The 22,230-nt window shown below is 43.8% G+C and overlaps 1 protein-coding gene across 1 annotated transcript in view; it reads left to right on the top strand.

Moving 5' to 3' along the window:
* Positions 1-12,911, top strand: part of LOC139764089 (tyrosine-protein kinase Src42A-like) — a 31,136-nt gene extending 18,225 nt beyond the window's left edge. The window contains 1 exon segment of the mRNA XM_071690579.1: positions 6,393-12,911. Coding sequence (XP_071546680.1) covers positions 6,393-6,595 — 203 coding nt within the window. The 3' untranslated portion in view covers positions 6,596-12,911.
* The last annotated feature ends 9,319 nt before the right edge of the window (positions 12,912-22,230 follow it).

The following is a 22,230-nucleotide window of genomic DNA, read 5'->3' as shown; positions in this document are numbered from 1 at the left end:
ACTGGTGATGATGATGATGATGAAGGTATCTGAGTGTGACTGGTGATGATGATGATGATGATGAAGGTGTCTGAGTGTGGCTGGTGATGATGATGATGATGATGATGATGATGATGATGATGATGATGATGAAGGTGTCTGAGTGTGACTGGTGATGATGATGATGATGATGAAGGTGTCTGAGTGTGACTGGTGATGATGATGATGATGAAGGTGTCTGAGTGTGACTGGTGATGATGATGATGATGATGAAGGTGTCTGAGTGTGACTGGTGATGATGATGATGATGAAGGTGTCTGAGTGTGACTGGTGATGATGATGATGATGAAGGTGTCTGAGTGTGGCTGGTGATGATGATGATGATGAAGGTGTCTGAGTGTGACTGGTGATATGATGATGATGAAGGTGTCTGAGTGTGACTGGTGATGATGATGATGAGGTGTCTGAGTGTGACTGATGTGATGATGATGATGAAGGTGTCTGAGTGTGACTGGTGATGATGATGATGATGAAGGTGTCTGAGTGTGACTGGTGATGATGATGATGATGAAGGTGTCTGAGTGTGACTGGTGATGATGATGATGATGATGAAGGTGTCTGAGTGTGACTGGTGATGATGATGATGATGAAGGTGTCTGAGTGTGACTGGTGATGATGATGATGATGAAGGTGTCTGAGTGTGACTGGTGATGATGATGATGATGAAGGTGTCTGAGTGTGACTGGTGATGATGATGATGATGATGAAGGTGTCTGAGTGTGACTGGTGATGATGATGATCATGATGAAGGTGTCTGAGTGTGGCTGGTGATGATGATGATGATGATGATGATGATGATGATGATGAAGGTGTCTGAGTGTGACTGGTGATGATGATGATGATGAAGGTGTCTCAGTGTGACTGGTGATGATGATGATGATGATGATGATGATGATGATGATGATGATGAAGGTGTCTGAGTGTGACTGGTCATGATGATGATGATGGTGTCTGAGTGTGACTGGTGATGATGATGATGATGAAGGTGTCTGAGTGTGGCTGGTGATAATGATGATGATGATGAAGGTGTCTGAGTGTGACTGGTGATGATGATGATGAAGGTATCTGAGTGTGACTGGTGATGATGATGATGATGATGATGATGAAGGTGTCTGAGTGTGGCTGGTGAGGATGATGATGATGAAGGTGTCTGAGTGTGACTGGTGATGATGATGATGATGATGAAGGTGTCTGAGTGTGGCTGGTGGTGATGATGATGATGATGATGAAGGTGTCTGAGTGTGGCTGGTGATGATGATGATGATGATGATGATGAAGGTGTCTGAGTGTGGCTGGTGGTGGTGATGATGATGATGATGAAGGTGTCTGAGTGTGACTTGTGATGATGATGATGATGATGAAAGTGTCTGAGTGTGGCTGGTGGTGATGATGATGATGATGATGAAGGTGTCTGAGTGTGGCTGGTGATGATGATGATGATGAAGGTGTCTGAGTGTGGCTGGTGATGATGATGATGATGATGAAGGTGTCTGAGTGTGACTGGTGATGATGATGATGATGAAGGTGTCTGAGTGTGGCTGGTGATGATGATGATGATGATGAAGGTGTCTGAGTGTGGCTGGTGATGATGATGATGATGATGAAGGTGTCTGAGTGTGGCTGGTGATGATGATGATGATGATGAAGGAGTGTGAGTGTGGCTGGTGATGATGATGATGATGATGATGAAGGTGTCTGAGTGTGACTGGTGATGATGATGATGATGAAGGTGTCTGAGTGTGGCTGGTGATGATGATGATGATGATGATGATGATGATGATGATGATGAAGGTGTCTGAGTGTGGCTGGTGATGATGATGATGATGAAGGTGTCTGAGTATGGCTGGTGATGATGATGATGATGATGAAGGTGTCTGAGTGTGGCTGATGATGATGATGATGATGATGAAGGTGTCTGAGTGTGACTGGTGATGATGATGATGATGAAGGTGTCTGAGTGTGGCTGGTGATGATGATGATGATGATGATGATGAAGGTATCTGAGTGTGGCTGGTGATGATGATGATGATGATGATGATGATGATGATGATGATGATGATGATGACGATGATGAAAATGTCTGAGTGTGGCTGGTAATGATGATGATGATGATGATGATGATGATGATGATGATGATGAAGGTGTCTGAGTGTGGCTGGTGATGATGATGATGATGATGATGATGATGATGATGATGATGATGATGAAGGTGTCTGAGTGTGACTGGTGATGATGATGATGATGATGATGATGATGATGATGATGAAGGTGTCTGAGTGTGACTGGTGATGATGATGATGGTGTCTGAGTGTGACTGGTGATGATGATGATGATGAAGGTGTCTGAGTGTGACTGGTGATGATGATGATGATGAAGGTGTCTGAATGTTGCTGGTGATGATAATGATGAAGGTGTCTGAGTGTGACTGGTGATGATGATGATGATGATGAAGGTGTCTGAGAGTGACTGGTGGTGATGATGATGATGATGATGATGATGAAGGTGTCTGAGTGTGGCTGGTGATGATGATGATGATGATGATGATGATGATTAACGTGTCTGAGTGTGACTGGTGATGATGATGATGATGATGATGATGATGATGATGATGATGAAGGTGTCTGAGTGTGGCTGGTGATGATGATGATGATGATGATGATGATGATTAACGTGTCTGAGTGTGACTGGTGATGATGATGATGATGATGATCAAGGTGTCTGAGTGTGACTGGTGATGATGATGATGATGATGATGATGAAGGTGTCCGAGTGTGGCTGGTGATGATGATGATGATGATGATGATGATGAAGGTGTCCGAGTGTGGCTGGTGATGATGATGATGATGATCAAGGTGTCTGAGTGTGACTGGTGATGATGATGATGATGATGATGATGAAGGTGTCCGAGTGTGGCTGGTGATGACGATGATGAAGGTGTCTGAGTGTGGCTGGTGATGACGATGATGAAGGTGTCTGAGTTTGGCTGGTGATGATGATGATGATGAAGGTGCTGAGTGTGGCTGGTGATGATGATGATGTTGAAGGTGTCTGGTCATGGTTAATGATGATGGTGTCTGAGTGTTGCTGATGGTGATGATAATGATGAGTGTATGAAAGCTAGGCCTTTGGCCTTTTATCCCACCGTCCTTCATCCAACAACAATGTCAGGTTCTGGATGTATATTTACGGACGACATTAACGATTTATACCAGCTGGCAGTGAGGTGAGGTGAGGGGCAGAGGTTCAGGCAGGGTGTACAGCCGGCTGTCTCCTGGCTGGGCAGAGCAGCATGCAGGAAGAGGGCTGCTCCTGTATCCCACATACAGGATATGATGAAGGGCGTCTTGATCCTCTTGAGACTAAGCCACCTAACGAAACCTAAACCCGACTCAACCTAACCTAAACCAAACTTCACCTGACCTACATTGAAACCTCACCTCACCTAACCTACGGTAACCAGACATTACGCCAACCCTGGAGTTACACACTCTCACTCCACATCTGGCTCGGGTGTCTCATGCACTACGTGATTAGGTCTTTCACGGGGAAGTACACGACGCCAGTATGGTAGGTGAATGCTACTGTTGTCCAAATGCTACAACGACAACTACACTACACATGGGTGGGTAACGGCCTTCAACTGACCATTGCAGACACGACTCCACTTGTAATATATTCACAGTTACCTAATGTTAGAGGTTGCTGGTTTCCGTTACCTCCGGCCTAATAGTGCTCCATGCATCGCACCTACTCTCCCACCAGTGACATACACCGCTACAACTTTCACAGTTAACCCTCGCAGTGACTGCTACAATATACGTGGATGGTTCAGCCATGACCAGAGGGTAGGCAGACTTGGTCACACTCACAATCACTGTGACCAGAGGGTAGGCAGACTTGGTCACACTCACAATCACTGTGACCAGAGGGTAGGCAGACTTGGTCACACTCACAATCACTGTGACCAGAGGGTAGGCAGACTTGGTCACACTCACAATCACTGTGACCAGAGGGTAGGCAGACTTGGTCACACTCACAATCACTGTGACCAGAGGGTAGGCAGACTTGGTCACACTCACAATCACTGTGACCAGAGGGTAGGCAGACTTGGTCACACTCACAATCACTGTGACCAGAGGGTAGGCAGACTTGGTCACACTCACAATCACTGTGACCAGAGGGTAGGCAGACTTGGTCACACTCACAATCACTGTGACCAGAGGGTAGGCAGACTTGGTCACACTCACAATCACTGTGACCAGAGGGTAGGCAGACTTGGTCACACTCACAATCACTGTGACCAGAGGGTAGGCAGACTTGGTCACACTCACAATCACTGTGACCAGAGGGTAGGCAGACTTGGTCACACTCACAATCACTGTGACCAGAGGGTAGGCAGACTTGGTCACACTCACAATCACTGTGACCAGAGGGTAGACAGACTTGGTCACACTCACAATCACTGTGACCAGAGGGTAGGCAGACTTGGTCACACTCACAATCACTGTGACCAGAGGGTAGACAGACTTGGTCACACTCACAATCACTGTGACCAGAGGGTAGACAGACTTGGTCACACTCACAATCACTGTGACCAGAGGGTAGGCAGACTTGGTCACACTCACAATCACTGTGACCAGAGGGTAGACAGACTTGGTCACACTCACAATCACTGTGACCAGAGGGTAGACAGACTTGGTCACACTCGCAATCACTGTGACCAGAGGGTAGACAGACTTGGTCACACTCACAATCACTGTGACCAGAGGGTAGGCAGACTTGGTCACACTCACAATCACTGTGACCAGAGGGTAGGCAGACTTGGTCACACTCGCAATCACTGTGACCAGAGGGTAGACAGACTTGGTCACACTCACAATCACTGTGACCAGAGGGTAGGCAGACTTGGTCACACTCGCAATCACTGTGACCAGAGGGGAGACAAACTTGGTCACACTCGCAATCACTGTGACCAGAGGGTAGGCAGACTTGGTCACACTCACAATCACTGTGACCAGAGGGTAGACAGACTTGGTTACACTCACAATAAATCGTGACCAGAGAGTAAACATAGTCACACTCACAACACACCGTGACCAGAAGATACACAGTCACACAAGACGTCTAGGGCCACAGAGCAATGTTCTATATTCTCGTTCATTTACATAAGATTTCTGATCTACTTAGGTTCCCTTTTTTGTCGAATGTGAATCATACAGTAACAGTGAGGCAACAAGGATGATCCATGGTACACGAGTGTTGTCAGCAGTTCGTGTGAGTGAAAAGAGAATGGCTGGGAATATTGGTTGGAAAATATCAAAGACGTTTATGGCCAGGTGTGGACTATTCAAGGTATAAGCCAGATTAATTTCTAAATCAAACTGAAGTTATGGGTCTTTACATGCAAGATTAAAGATGAATCATGAAGCGTCAACTTCAAACGCTGAATGATGTGATGGGTTAAGTCTTTTCATAAGTGGTTTGTATAACTCAGGCAAAACCCAAACTAAGGTTATGAATGAGTCTTATGCCATTCACTTATTAGCTGTGCTTTGAAACCACTGTGTACAATGTCGAGAGTACCTGATACACACGTCTGAAGTTAAGACCAAAGTCATGTTGAGGAGGACGAGGAACACTGACCCCCAAGTGTGAGGCCTGCCACACACTGACCATACCTTAGCTGTGTGAGGCCTGCCACACACTGACCATACCTTAGCTATGTGAGGCCTGCCACACACTGACCATACCTTATCTGTGTCAGGCCTGCCACACACTGACTGGAGAAATACAGAAAATGGTACTCACTCACTCACTCAGTGGTATGCTGATACACTCCTGTATTCTGATACACTACAACTGTATTCTGATACACTCCTGTATTCTGATACACTACTACTGCACTCCTCCTGTATTCTGATACCCTATCACTGCACTCCTCCTGTATTCTGATGCACTCCTCCTGTATCCTGATACACTCCTCTTGTATTCTGATACACTACTACTGTATCCTAATACACTCCTCCATCATATCTAATATTAGACGTTTTCGATTCATCATGTAGAACCCAAGTTTAAGTACTTGAACACAATACAATACAACAGCTTTCACGTACAATAAAATCCATTGATATGTCTCACTTTCAATTAGGACAACCTGGAATGAATAGAATACCACGAGGGGTCAAATATGTTAGCCAATATGGTCATAAGAAACAGTCATTTTCCAGATAGATTCGTACGATAATCAGATGAACGTTCGGGTCAGACTGGAGGCACTCGCAACGAGACATTTGTGTCAGCGTCCCTGAGGTTGTATCTTAAGTGTGCGTGTGTGTCTGTGTCGCCGGCAGGTATGACGAACCTGGAGGTGGTGCAGCAGGTGGAGCATGGTTACCGCATGCCCCAACCCAGGTCGTGTCCTCGCCTCCTGTACAACATCATGCTCGAGTGCTGGGCCAGGGACCCCATGAAACGCCCCACCTTCGAAACCCTCCACTGGAAGATGGACGACTTCTTCACCCTCGACGAGTCAGATTATCGAGATGTTATATAACAATTATTCATATGTTAGGATCTTCTACATATCACGTCACGTTACCACAGATTAATGAGCTACTTTGTCAATCAACATCAAATGTCACACATACAGATGTTCCTCTACCATTTCACGATGCTACGTAGGGAGTTAATCACCATGTCATCAGTTATATATATATATATATATATATATATATATATATATATATATATATATATATATATATATATATATATATATATATATATATATACACGGATAATTACACGGTGTATCATAGTATATTTGGCTGATCACATTACCATGAATATTGCATTAGTCGGCAACAGGATATGTGATGTGCAAGTGTGTGATTGATCTCTGTCAGTGGCGGCCCCGACACACGGCACCAGCAGCAAGCCGAGATCAAATCATGGCAGACTTGGACAACAGCACAGAACTGGCAGGAAACACTTCCTGTGGCAACACACGGCGAGGCTCTCCCTGAGCATCATCAGAAACATATGAACGTCGATATTCGTGGCGGAATACAAATATTTACTCTTCCATGTAATCAAGTGACTGTTTTGATTCTTGGCAAGGTTGAATACAGAATTAGAATACTTAATTCCTGAAAACCAATTTTTTGTGGGGAAAAAGATGAGCATTTAAATCAACCAAAACGACCACTTCAGGAATGTGAAACTGCTCTAATTTGTAACAAACATAAAATAAGGCAATATAATAACTTATGAGCAACGTCCTCTTGCGTGGAAAACAGAAAATGGTGAAATAAATGCAATTATAACTTTTCTGCATAATTATCTTAACTTTTCGAAAATCGTGACAAACATATTGTAAACTGGTGGTGTTGTGTTCGTCAGTAGGTGACGGATTATGTCTGTCAAGACCCGTCTACTCCAGTGACAGGGAGGAGGCACCTTCTGGACCCGTGATCCTTTCGTCAACATCAGTCACATCCAAATGGGACATCCCCGACGGCTCCTTCCTCTAGGGCGTCTTCCATGTGTATGCACATGCTAAGGTCAGCCTCGTCATACCAGTGAAGTTACAGAATATGACTACAACCTCTTCAGGCGATGGAATTGGATTAATCCAAAGAGTTCGAGATCATGGCACTTAGCAGTAATGTTGGAACCCAAACCCTCAGCTTGTACCGGCCGCCCATATTTCTCGAACGCTGTTATTACTTGGATTATTGATGTTCCGAAGATGCTGCCTGACTCCAGTGTAGAAATGCATTCTTGCCCAACTGAGCAGCGCAGGTAACAGTGTACAGGTTGGTAGGGACGGTATCTGCATTCGCGGCGGAGGAAAGGATCAGATTTAGTTCTTTTGGCGGAGAGGCTGCGAACCAATGTTTGGTTGGTAAAGGGTAACCAGGGCTCACTTTCATGGAAACATTTCCCCAAGTCTCTGTCATGAAAACTGTTTGCTATATAGAACTGGCTGAAGATATTACAGTCATTCATGACGACGGCTGACTGTTGTCTGGCAGTGGCCTTCGACTCTGACTGAGGTTTCTGATAGATACTGAATTATATTCAGTGCTCTGTGGAATAGACACCCTTCAACCTAAATGACCTCCTCGAAACACTGTTAATCTTGGTCAAAACTCACAGCCTCTGCGCGACGGAGTGTAGCCATCGTATCCTAGTCGGGAAGGTTATGTGTTTCCGGAGCCAGAAATTTCCGAAAAATAGTTCATGAAGCACGTAACCATAGACAGCGACATTATACAGAAATAATCTAATCGCTTTTTTAAAGACTTCCTGGGTACAGAATATACAGAAATAATCTAATCGCTTTTTTAAAGACTTGTTAGGTAGAAAGGTCAACATCTTTTCACTGGAAGGAGCTGGAAGATCTCTCTTTCCACGTCCTGCCTCTCCGAGTACGTTGGCAAACTTTCCTCCCTTGGCCTGCCACAATCCACCTCAATGAGTTGGTGTGAATCGTACGCGTCCCATCGCCTCACTGGGATCCTTCACAGACTCGTTGTTCAGTTCATGACCTCAGGCGAGATACATACACACCTTTTGTGAGGTTCTGTTGCGACAGAATCTTGGGAGCTCCGATGCCATGCAGTACAGCGGCCGATCCCAGGCAAAGAAGGGAGGCTGCAGAAAGGTTGGAATAACTACCGGTGTGAGGACGAGCTCATGTGGCTACTTAGCCTTACCAGGAAATAGATTTTGCGTTTCAACGACATTCAAGGCTTCCCGCGAAGACTGAAGATTCCTCTCGGCATCAGCAAGTTGTGGCAGACTTTTTATTGTCTCCATCTATACTCCAGTCGGCTGCTCATAACAGACTTGAGTGTACAACATCTTGGCAAAAATGCGCCGATATTTGAAACCTTCGCAACAAGATGATGGCCAAGGAATATTTCATGATTACTGAATAATAGCACGATTAACCAATGGTAAAATCCTGAAACGCGCATGTCACACCAGTGTATGTATTATAAAACCCTTATAAGACCCCGAAGTGAAAAGGATCTTGGGCTATAACAACACGACCCCTTATCCAGGGGCTCCTACAACTCCAAGGTGCACTATACTCAGTAGCAGGAACAGTATGGGCTCCTCTGAAGCTGAAAGTTTTGACAAGACTGTATTTTTTTTGTCAAATGAGGTTGATACAGACTACCTAAAGGTAAATTTTCACTCGCTGTGTGATCTCAAGCAGGCAGAGTCCTGTAACGCCAACAAATGTGGGCATATATATATATATATATATATATATATATATATATATATATATATATATATATATATATTTCGATGGCATGTCGGCCTAGTGAAACACAGAAACGGTCAGATTCTGTAGTGTACACACAGAGTGAGGGAGAGGAGAGTACGTCGTCCTCATCATCCCTCAGCCGTGTGGTCCATGCTACCAGGGTGGGTTTCTTTGATCCCCAACCGTACACACGGCACCTTCCTCATCACAGGTGTTGATCATCGTCTGTATGTTACAACAACTCTCACGTATGACCCTTCTGCCACATGCGATTGTGTGTGTGTGTGTGTATATATATATATATATATATATATATATATATATATATATATATATATATATATATATATATATATATATATATATATATATATATATATTCCTATGAGTCCAAGGGGTAAATGGAACACGTTAAGGTTCCCAAGTACACTTTCGTGTAATAATTACATCATCAGGGGAGACACAAGAAAGAAATATAAGTCAGTTGATATACATCGAAGAGACGAAGCTAGGACGCCATTTGGTAAACATATGATTGTCCAAAACAAACAATAAGCGTTCATAAACTAATTATTTTACAAATTTGATCAACAATAAAGTTATCTAATTTGTATAGACCATCACTAATATTAAGACTATAATTCTTTGTGTATTCAATAATAGAAGATTCAATGATATTTCTCTTGGTAATAGAGCTAATAATGATTGTCCAAAACATACAACGAGCGTTCATAAACTTATCATTTTGCAGATTTTATCAACAATAAAGTTATCTAATTTGTATAGACCATCACTAATATCAAGATTATAATTCTTTGAGCATTTGATAACAGAAGATTCAATAATATTTCTCTTGGTAATAGAGTTAGAGTTAATAACTGAGATGGCGTTACTCAGTCAATACAATGATCATAGTTTTTAACGTGATTAAACAAGGCATTTGATTCTTGTCCCGTTCTTATACTATATTTATGTTGCTTAAGTCTAACAGAAAGTTCTTTACCAGTCTGACCAACATATAATTTATCACATTTTCCACAAGGCACTTTATAGATGCATCCAAGTGAATTTTCTGGTGAATTCCTGAGTAAGATATTCTTTATAGTATTATTGTTGCTAAAGGCAACATTTACACTAAAGGGTTTAAGCAAAATGGGAAGCAAAGTGAAATCATTATTAAAAGGGAGAACTAAAAGATTCTTGGTGTCAATGGGAGGTTTGGGCTCAACTCTATAAAATGATTTCTTTGCTAACTTAAGGGATTTATAAATGAAAGATCTAGGGTACTTTAACTTAGATCCAATAGAATATATCATCTCAAACTCATCAGCAATAAACTCTGGACTGCAAATACGTAATGCCCTAAGGAACATAGATTGAAATGATGATAATTCGACTCTTTCATGTTGAGATGAGTAATAATGAATATATGAACATACATTGGTGGGTTTTCTGTATAAGCTAAACTTAAACTTGTTTCCTTGTCTATGGATCATGCAATCTGAAAATGGTAACATACCATTATTTTCATTTTCTACAGTAAATTTGATGGAAGGTACTAAATTGTTAAGTAAGGGGAGAAATTTGAAAATTTTCATTTGTTGGCCAAACACAAAGAACATCATCATACCTAAACCAAATTGCATTAAAAGGTAAAATATCCTTTAGTAATGGCTTCCCATGTTGCTTAAACCCTTTAATGTAAATGTTACCTTTAGCAACAATAATACTATAAAGAATATCTCAATCAGGGATTCACCAGAAAATTCATTTGGATGCATCTATAAAGTGCCTTGTGGAAAATGATGAATTTTATGTTGGTCAGACTGGTCAAGAACTTTCTGTTAGACTTAAGCAACATAAATATAGTATAAGAACGGGACAAGAATCAAATGCCTTGTTTAATCACGTTAAAAACTATGATCATTGTATTGACTGGAGTACCGCCATCTCAGTTATTAACCCTAACTCTATTACCAAGAGAAATATTATTGAATCTTCTATTATCTAATACACAGAGAATTATAATCTTAATATTAGTGATGGTCTATACAAATTAGATAACTTTATTGTTGATAAAATCTGCAAAATGATAAGTTTATGAACGCTCGTTGTATGTTTTGGACAATTATTAACTCGATTACCAAGAGAAATATCATTGAATCTTCTATTATTAAATACACAAAGAATTATAATCTTAATAGTGGTGATGGTCTATACAAATTAGATAACTTTATTGTTGATCAAATTTGTAAAATTAGTTTATGAACGCTCGTTGTTTGTTTTGGACAATCATATGTTTACCAAATGGCGTCCTAGCTTCGTCTCTTCGATGTATATCAACTGACTTATGTTTCTCTCTTGTGTCTCCCCTGATGATATAATTATTACACGAAAGTGCATTTGGGAACCTTATCGTGTTTCATTTTCCCCGTGGACTCATAGGAATATCTTGATTACGCGCAAAATTGTGATTCTTCCCAATATATATATATATATATATATATATATATATATATATATATATATATATATATATATATTCACTCTTTGTGTACAGTATTTGTAAGCATAGCTCCAGCCTCCATCAACCCCTAAGCATGGCCCCAGCCTCCATTAACCTTTAGGCATAGCCCAAACCTTTGCATAATGACACAGAACCAACTTCCAACCAATACTATGTATCATTACCTTCACATATATGTTTCCAAGGCAGGAGGGTCTGTGTCTAGCAGATCACAAGACACTGAAGTCATACCTTCTCTCAGTGAGTGCCATGTGTTCGCCAGCAGGTGCCTGTGTCTCCAGCTGGTGCTCCAACTGTGCCTCACTCACCGGCTGAGATGGGAAGGGCAGGAGCCACTGCCTACCTACCCTAATATACGTGTCTGATTGCAACTTTTCTCTACCCCTCTTGGTTGTCTCTCACCAGACCTGCTCAGGGCGATGCACTGTCATGCGTGATAATGACAACAACATATGTGATGCATGTAAGCCTATAATAACTAACTCCTTGTGTGAGGGAGACCTGCCCACTCAGAGTCCTCATTCCACGTCGGTACCATTTTGTACATCATGACTGACTTTTTACGGAAAATGTTTGTTAATATGAACTATTTTTTCTATAGCACATGATTATTTATACTTCTACATTACTGTGTTGACCTTGTATGTATTATATGTTGGACGAATTAATCTGAGCCGTGTAAAAATATGCTTAGCAGGAGTGGAATTCTATTACAAAATACATACACAAATGCTTACACACACTCTCTCTCTCTCTCTCTCTCTCTCTCTCTCTCTCTCTCTCTCTCTCTCTCTCTCTCTCTCTCTTCCCCGTAGACACTGAAAAAATTGGAGATACTCTCAGCTGATTACGATCTCTCAAAGACACAGATACGGATCCCCCACGATTTTCAGGTACAGAATACCAGCCTTACGCTAGTACGTGATCAGTCTACGGGACGTCACGAAACGGTAACGAACACTATGGCCAGTGTAACACTCTCTCTCTCTCTCTCTCTCTCTCTCTCTCTCTCTCTCTCTCTCTCTCTCTCTCTCTCTCTCTCTCTCTCTCTCTCTCTCGCACACAGGAGACTAACAACAAGCAAATGAGGAAAAGCCCGGTGGCCGGTACCAGCCTTAAAATAAGCCCCGGTACGGCCAGGCCCCCCCACGGTGAGAACCAGTACCAGTAGAGTTTCCCTCCTGCTGTGGAGACAGCTGTGTAATGTGTTATTTATAGTATCTTCAATAAAGCTGTTCAATACCATACAACCATCAGTGTCCCTCCCCTCCACTTCTTCGTCACCCCCTACAATATAATGATGGAGTGACATCCTCGGCCGAAGCAAGATGGTGTGGGTGAGTGAGGCCGGCAGCGGGGAGGCTCGCTCAACACACCTCCCTCAGCTCAGGTGCCAATTCAACTCACACATATATCGTTGCCAACATTTGATCTAAAAGTTTTTAAGGTTTCATTTTCGTTTTATAAACACCGGCCTAAAATTAGTCCTCCTTTTCTCTCGTTGTGGAGATGTGTGTGTGTGTGTGTGTGTGTGTGTGTGTGTGTGTGTGTGTGTGTGTGTATGTGCGTGTGTGTGTGTGTGTGTGTGTGTGTGTGTGTGTGTGTTACCGGACCTTAGATGAGGCTGTATCACTGGGAGTATAGTCTCATCTACGAACTTCTCATTCCAAAGAAGTCCATCATTTCCCTGCTACTGGAAGTAGCGCAGCTGTCACATGTAATGCATCGACGCCACAATAGATAAATAAATAAATAAATAAATAGATTTTATATATATATATATATATATATATATATATATATATATATATATATATATATATATATATATATATATATATATATATATTTCTCTTTCTTTTAAACTATTCGCCATTTCCCGCGTTAGCGAGGTAGCGTTAAGAACAGAGGACTGGGCCTTTTTTGGAATATCCTCACCTGGCCCCCTCTGTTCCTTCTTTTGGAAAATTAAAAAAAAAAAAAAACGAGAGGGGAGGATTTCCAGCCCCCCGCTCCCTCCCCTTTTAGTCGCCTTCTACGACACGCAGGGAATACGTGGGAAGTATTCTTAATCCCCTATCCCCAGGGATAATATATATATATATATATATATATATATATATATATATATATATATATATATATATATATATATTATGTGTGTAGCTGAATACGACCACAGACGAAATATTATAATCCCTGAGTCCGTTCTTAACATGAGTAGGTGATGGAGGAGCAGTGCGGGATAAGACGTTCCCTACATCACCTCCATATTAATGGAGACGACACGGAGAGCCCGTAACCCAGCCACCACACTGGGCTGTGTCAGGCAGGACGCACACACCACAGTCAACTCCTTATACTAGCTAGGGTCTGTCTTTTAAACATATAATAGTTCAGATTGGATCATTGATCTCCATTTCCAGTTAAACTTGGTTTAATGAGGTTAATTTTTCCCCTGGCTGGAACTCTCCAACAACAACACAGAGTATGGTATTCCTCACACACAAGGATTGTTAACAGTAAGGTAACTAGTTACCCCCACGCTGGGTGCGTCTTAATGGTGTGAACTTTGCCCACGTTCGCGTCACCTATGTAACCACAGACTCGGGGGTTCGAACCTTACTATTATGGCACACTTCTCTCCATGACAGTTCCTTCGTCGACTCACAGGTGTGTGGGAAAATACCACCAACCTAACATTACATCACTCCGTTAAAGGCTAATATATATATATATATATATATATATATATATATATATATATATATATATATATATATATCCTTCATATTATTCGCCAGGAGGATTTCCTTGGGGATACGGGAGAAAGAATACTTCCCACGTATTCCCTGCGTGTCATAGAAGGCGACTAAAAGGGGAGGAACGGGGGGCTGGAAATCCTCCCCTCTTTTTTTTTTTTTTTTTCAATTTTCCAAAAGAAGGAACAGAGAAGAGGGCCAGGTGAGGATATTCCCTCAAAGGCCCAGTCCTCTGTTCTTAACGCTATCTCGCTAACGCAGGGGTGCGTGATGTCTCCATGGTTGTTTAATTTGTTTATGGATGGGGTTGTTAGGGAGGTAATGCAAGAGTTTTGGAAAGAGGGGCAAGTATGCAGTCTGTTGTGGATGAGAGAGCTTGGGAAGTGAGTCAGTAGTTGTTCGCTAATGATACAGCACTGGTGGCTGATTCGGGTGAGAAACTGCAGAAGCTGGTGACTGAGTTTGGTGAGGTGTGTGAAAGAAGAAAGCTGAGAGTAAATGTGAATAAGAGCAAGGTTATTAGGTACAGTAGGGTTGAGGGTCAAGTCAACTGGGAGGTAAGTTTAAATGGAGAAAAACTGGAGGAAGTGAAGTGCTTTAGATACCTGGGAGTGGATTTGGCAGCGGATGGAACCATGGAAGCGGAAGTGAATCATAGGGTGGGGGAAGGGGCGAAAGTTCTGGGAGCGTTGAAAAATGTGTGAAAGTCGAGCACGTTATCTTGGAAAGCAAAAATGGGTATGTTTGAAGGAATATTGGTTCCGACAATGTTATATGGTTGCGAGGCGTGGGCTATGGATAGAGTTGTGCTGAGGAGGGTGGATGTGCTGGAAATGAGATGTTTGAGGACAATATGTGTTGTGAGATCATGTACATGTGTATATATGTATATGTCTGTGTATATATATATATATATATATATATATATATATATATATATATATATATATATATATATATATATATATATATGTGTGTGTGTGTGTGTGTGTGTGTGTGTATACGTTGAGATGTATAGGTATGTACGTGTGCGTGCGTGGACGTCTATGTATATACTGTGTATGTGAGTGGGTTGGGCCATTCTTTCGTCTGTTTTCTTGCGCTACCTCGCTAACGCGGGAGACAGCGACAAAGTATAATAAAAATAATATATATAATAGAGAAGGAGAAGAGGGAGACCAAATTGGAGGTGGAAAGATGGAGTGAAAAAGATTTTGTGTGATCGGGGCCTGAACATGCAGGAGGGTGAAAGGAGGGCAAGGAATAGAGTGAATTGGAGCGATGTGGTATACCGGGGTTGACGTGCTGTCAGTGGATTGAATCAAGGCATGTGAAGCGTCTGGGGTAAACCATGGAAAGCTGTGTAGGTATGTATATTTGCGTGTGTGGACGTATGTATATGCATGTGTATGGGGGGGGGGGTTGGGCCATTTCTTTCGTCTGTTTCCTTGCGCTACCTCGCAAACGCGGGAGACAGCGACAAAGTATAATAAAAAAAAAAATAATTATATATATATATATATATATATATATATATATATATATATATATATATGTATATGTGTGTGTGTGTGTGTGTGTGTGTGTGTGTGGCGGGGTGGCGACGGGAATCAATAAAGGCAGCAAGCATGAATTATGTACATGAGTATATATGCGTATGTCTATGTATATATATGTATACGTTGAAATGTATAGGAATGTATATGTGCGTGTGTGGACGTGTATGTATATACATGTGTATGTGGTTGGGTTGGGCCATTCTTTCATCTGTTTCCTTGCGCTACCTCACTAACGCGGGAGACGGCGACAAAGTACAATATATATATATATATGTGTACGTGTAGGAAGAAAGGAAAGTGATTGGTTCTCAGTGAATGTAGGTTTGCGGCAGGGGTGTGTGATGTCTCCATGGTTGTTTAATTTGTTTATGGATGGGGTTGTTAGGGAGGTAAATGCAAGAGTCCTGGAAAGAGGGGCAAGTATGAAGTCTGTTGGGGATGAGAGAGCTTGGGAAGTGAGTCAGTTGTTGTTCGCTGATGATACAGCGCTGGTGACTGATTCATGTGAGAAACTGCAGAAGCTGGTGACTGAGTTTGGTAAAGTGTGTGGAAGAAGAAAGTTAAGAGTAAATGTGAATAAGAGCAAGGTTATTAGGTACAGTAGGGTTGAGGGTCAAGTCAATTGGGAGGTGAGTTTGAATGGAGAAAAACTGGAGGAAGTGAAGTGTTTTAGATATCTGGGAGTGGATCTGTCAGCGGATGGAACCATGGAAGCGGAAGTGGATCATAGGGTGGGGGAGGGGGCGAAAATTTTGGGAGCCTTGAAAAATGTGTGGAAGTCGAGAACATTATCTCGGAAAGCAAAAATGGGTATGTTTGAAGGAATAGTGGTTCCAACAATGTTGTATGGTTGCGAGGCGTGGGCTATGGATAGAGTTGTGCGCAGGAGGATGGATGTGCTGGAAATGAGATGTTTGAGGACAATGTGTGGTGTGAGGTGGTTTGATCGAGTAAGTAACGTAAGGGTAAGAGAGATGTGTGGAAATAAAAAGAGCGTGGTTGAGAGAGCAGAAGAGGGTGTTTTGAAATGGTTTGGGCACATGGAGAGAATGAGTGAGGAAAGATTGACCAAGAGGATATATGTGTCGGAGGTGGAGGGAACGAGGAGAAGAGGGAGACCAAATTGGAGGTGGAAAGATGGAGTGAAAAAGATTTTGTGTGATCGGGGCCTGAACATGCAGGAGGGTGAAAGGAGGGCAAGGAATAGAGTGAATTGGAGCGATGTGGTATACAGGGGTTGACGTGCTGTCAGTGGAGTGAATCAAGGCATGTGAAGCGTCTGGAAAGCTGTGTAGGTATGTATATTTGCGTGTGTGGACGTGTGTATGTACATGTGTATGGGGGGGGGGGGGGGTTGGGCCATTTCTTTCGTCTGTTTCCTTGCGCTACCTCGCAAACGCGGGAGACAGCGACAAAGTATAAAAAAAAAAAAAAAAAATATATATATATATATATATATATATATATATATATATATATATATATATATATATATATATATATATATATATATATATATATCACTAAATAAACGATGTTGGTTATTAGGCATATGTAACGTAATTATCAAATTTTCGGAAATACTAAAAAACCGTCAAATATATCACGTGTTTCTGTTTATCATACTTAGATTAACGGTAGTAACTGTACAGTCTACAGGAGTGGTGGTGAAGTATCTAAGTAACGGTAGTAACTGTACAGTCTACAGGATTGGTGGTGTAGTATCTAAGTAACGGTAGTAACTGTACAGTCTACAGGAGTGATGGTGTAGTATCTAAGTAACGGTAGTAACTGTACAGTCTACAGGAGTGATGGTGAAGTGTAATGGCGGTAGTTTAAGTAATGTGACGCCCTAACACTGCCACAGGTGAGCCAGAGTTAACAGCACCAGGTGTGTACATGGTCAACATGTACACCTGTCACTTCAACCTGTTGCTTGTGTCTCACGTTGGATTAACACCTGGCGCATGACCGTACGACTCTTGAGCATGATGGAGGGACAACTGGTAATCATACAACCACCCTTGAGCATGATGGTATATATAATGACCTGCTCTCTAAAACCAGGGCGTCATACCCTGGCTGGCGACGTTCTGCTGAAGGGGATAACGTGTCACCTCTGCCAACATCAGCGACTCCACTTGAAAAAGCAACCATTTCCCCCAATGGTCGTCCGTGTTCCTTGTCTGCCACGTTCACCAGGGCGTCAGAAGGCTACACCATCCAGGAAAACAATCAAATGCAAATGGACTGAATCACAGCTTCGAGGGGACAAAGTCGACAGCGTCCATTTCTACTAGCTCATCGGACGAGAGTCATCATATCTACAACACATATATACAGTGGTTCTGTATCCACTGCTCACCGGTGATGTACAAGTGACTCGTCACTTTTTGCTGTAAGACAAAAAAAAAAATGCCTCGAGATTACTGTGCACAGCACAAGCTTGTGCAGTGTGTAGTCTTCATGGCAAGGCAGGGCGGGAAGTTACAGTCATTTCGTGTTAACGACGCTTTTACTGACCTCCACCACACACTAACTGCCGCAAGAGGATTGAAACAATTACACCACACTGCAACATCTGCACTGCAATGACTTCTTCTACTGTAGTATGTCTTCAGACTACAGTAACTGTCCGTAGATGACACCATACAACAGCACATCTGTCTCCGAATGACACCAGAATACATCATCTTTCGATGCTACCATACGACATCTCCCTCTCTAAATACATAGATGCCATTCCATTGTATAATAACGCACAACCATGACCGTCTCTGGAGGACACCTGCACTGGTCCCTCCGTCAGGTCTGTGGTCTGTGATAGGACTGGTCATTCCAGGCAGGAGTGAGGGGGCACGAAAGGGTATACTCCTCCAGGATGCTGGGGCGCTGGGACATATCTACCCACTCTGGGAGGAAGGGCGGCAGATGGGGCGCCTGCAGACTGATGGGAGAACCAGGTGATTCTTCCCAACTGCGAGGGGCCATCAGGATGGTCCATCCTAGCAGTAGAGAGGACAAGGTTGGTTCTGGGGGTGTCAGAATGGTCCATCCTAGCAGTGGAGAGGACAAGCGTGGCTCTAGGAGTGTCAGAATGGTCCATCCTAGCAGTGGAGAGGACAAGCGTGGCTCTAGGAGTGTCAGGGTGGTCGATCCCAGTAGTGGAGAGGACAAGGGATGTTGTACAGTGGGTTATGATCTGCTTTGTGTAAACCAAATCATGAGAATCATTTCCTATGTAGTGGCTAATGACCTACTCTACATGTATAAAGTAATTGCCTCACGGAAAATCATACTGTAACTTATACATGGCAGATGTACCACTCAAAATGAATTTGTGAGTAGATGTGAGAGAGAAACCTGTAGAGAATTCTGGATACATCGTCCACATTAGATATAACGTCTTGCAAAATATCATACGTGATGTATTATCATGTCAAAACCCCCTCAGCTGGGTATAGCCATGTGTTGGATGTCAGCAGGAGGGAACGTTGTATTAATCAAATATGTGAATAAAAAGAGAAGGAATCTATAGTGGAAACTCCCGGATACCCACACGACGTCCTAATACCCAAGACCTGAACGTTAACTGTAACTGACTCCCACAGGACAGTTAATGTTAACTACAGCTCTGACTCCCACGGACAGTTAATGTTAACTACAGCTCTGACTCCCACGGACAGGTAATGTTAACTACAGCTCTGACTCCCACGGACAGTTAATGTTAACTACAGCTCTGACTCCCACGGACAGTTAATGTTAACTACAACTCTGACTCCCACAGACAGTTAATGTTAACTACAACTCTGACTCCCACAGACAGTTAATGTTAACTACAGGTCTGCCTCCCACGGACAGTTAATGTTAACTACAACTCTGACTCCCACAGACAGTTAATGTTAACTACAGGTCTGCCTCCCACGGACAGGTAATGTTAACTACAACTCTGACTCCCACAGACAGTTAATGTTAACTACAGGTCTGCCTCCCACGGACAGGTAATGTTAACTACAACTCTGACTCCCACAGACAGGTAATGTTAACTACAGCTCTGACTCCCACGGACAGTTAATGTTAACTACAGCTCTGACTCCCACAGACAGTTAATGTTAACTACAGCTCTGACTCCCACGGACAGGTAATGTTAACTACAACTGTGACTCCCACGGACAGTGCAAAATTCTTCAAGTGTTACTCTGACTGACACACTCATACTCTCAACACTCCTGAAGCAACTCCAACGCACCCTAACCTGTTGATCAGCCACCTAGCACACAAGACGCACCCTAACCTGTCGATCACCCACCAAGCACACCAGACGCACTCTAACCTGTCGATCAGCCACCTAGCACACCAGACGCACTCTAACCTGTCGATCAGCCACCTAGCACACCAGACGCACCCTAACCTATCGATCAGCCACCTAGCACACCAGACGCACTCTAACCTGTCGATCAGCCACCAAGCACACCAGACGCATCCTAACCTGTCGATCAGCCACATAGCACACCAGACGCACTCTAACCTGTCGATCAGCCACCAAGCACACCAGACGCACCCTAACCTGTCGATCAGCCACCTAGCAAACCAGACGCACCCTAACCGTCGATCAGCCACCAAGCACACCAGACGCACCCTAACCTGTCGATCAGCCACCAAGCACACCAGACGCACCCTAACCTGTCGATCAGCCACCTAGCACACCAGACGCACCCTAACCTGTCGATCAGCCACCAAGCACACCAGACGCACCTTAACTTGTCGATCAGCCACCTAGCACACCAGACGTACCCTAACCTGTCGATCAGCTACCAAGCACACCAGACGCACCCTAACCTGTCGATCAGCCACCTAGCACACCAGACGCACCCTAACCTGTCGATCAGCCACCTAGCACACCAGACGAACCCTAACCTGTCGATCATCCACCTAGCACACCAGTCGCACCCTAACCTGTCGATCAGCCACCTAGCACACCAGACGCACTCTAACCTGTCGATCAGCCACCAAGGACACCAGACGCACCCTAACCTGTCGATCACCCACCTAGCACACCAGACGCACTCTAACCTGTCGATCAGCCACCTAGCACACCAGACGCACCCTAACTTGTCGATCAGCCACCTAGCACACCAGACGCACCCTAACCTGTCGATCAGCCACCAAGCACACCAGACGCACCCTAACCTGTCGATCAGCCACCTAGCACACCAGACGCACCCTAACCTGTCGATCAGCCACCAAGCACACCAGACGCACCCTAACCTGTCGATCAGCCACCTAGCACACCAGACGCACCCTAACCTGTCGATCACCCACCTAGCACACCAGACGCATCCTAACCTGTCGATCAGCCACCTAGCACACCAGACGCATCCTAACCTGTCGATCAGCCACCTAGCACACCAGACGCACCCTAACCTGTCGATCAGCCACCTAGCACACCAGACGCACCCTAACCTGTCGATCAGCCACCTAGCACACCAGACGCACCCTAACCTGTCGATCAGCCACCAAGTACACCAGACGCACCCTAACCTGTCGATCAGCAACCTAGCACACCAGACGCACCCTAACCTGTCGATCAGCCACCTAGCACACCAGACGCACCCTAATCTGTCGATCAGCCACCAAGCACACCAGACGCACCCTAACCTGTCGATCAGCCACTAAGCACACCAGACGCATCCTAACCTGTCGATCAGCCACCTAGCACACCAGACGCACCCTAACCTGTCGATCAGCCACCTAGCACACCAGACGCACCCTAACCTGTCGATCAGCCACCAAGCACACCAGACGCACCCTAACCTGTCGATCAGCCACCTAGCACACCAGACGCACCCTAACCTGTCGATCAGCCACCTAGCACACCAGACGCACCCTAACCTGTCGATCAGCCACCAAGCACACCAGACGCACCCTAAGCTGTCGATCAGCCACCAAGCACACCAGACGCATCCTAACCTGTCGATCAGCCACCTAGCACACCAGACGCACCCTAACCTGTCGATCAGCCACCTAGCACACCAGACGCACCCTAACCTGTCGATC

Source organism: Panulirus ornatus, chromosome 48 (assembly GCF_036320965.1).
Source record: "Panulirus ornatus isolate Po-2019 chromosome 48, ASM3632096v1, whole genome shotgun sequence".
In the NCBI taxonomy this organism is placed as follows: Eukaryota; Metazoa; Arthropoda; class Malacostraca; order Decapoda; family Palinuridae; genus Panulirus; species Panulirus ornatus.
The sequence above is the reverse complement of the archived record's forward strand: the minus strand, read 5'-3'. Positions and strand labels throughout refer to the sequence as shown.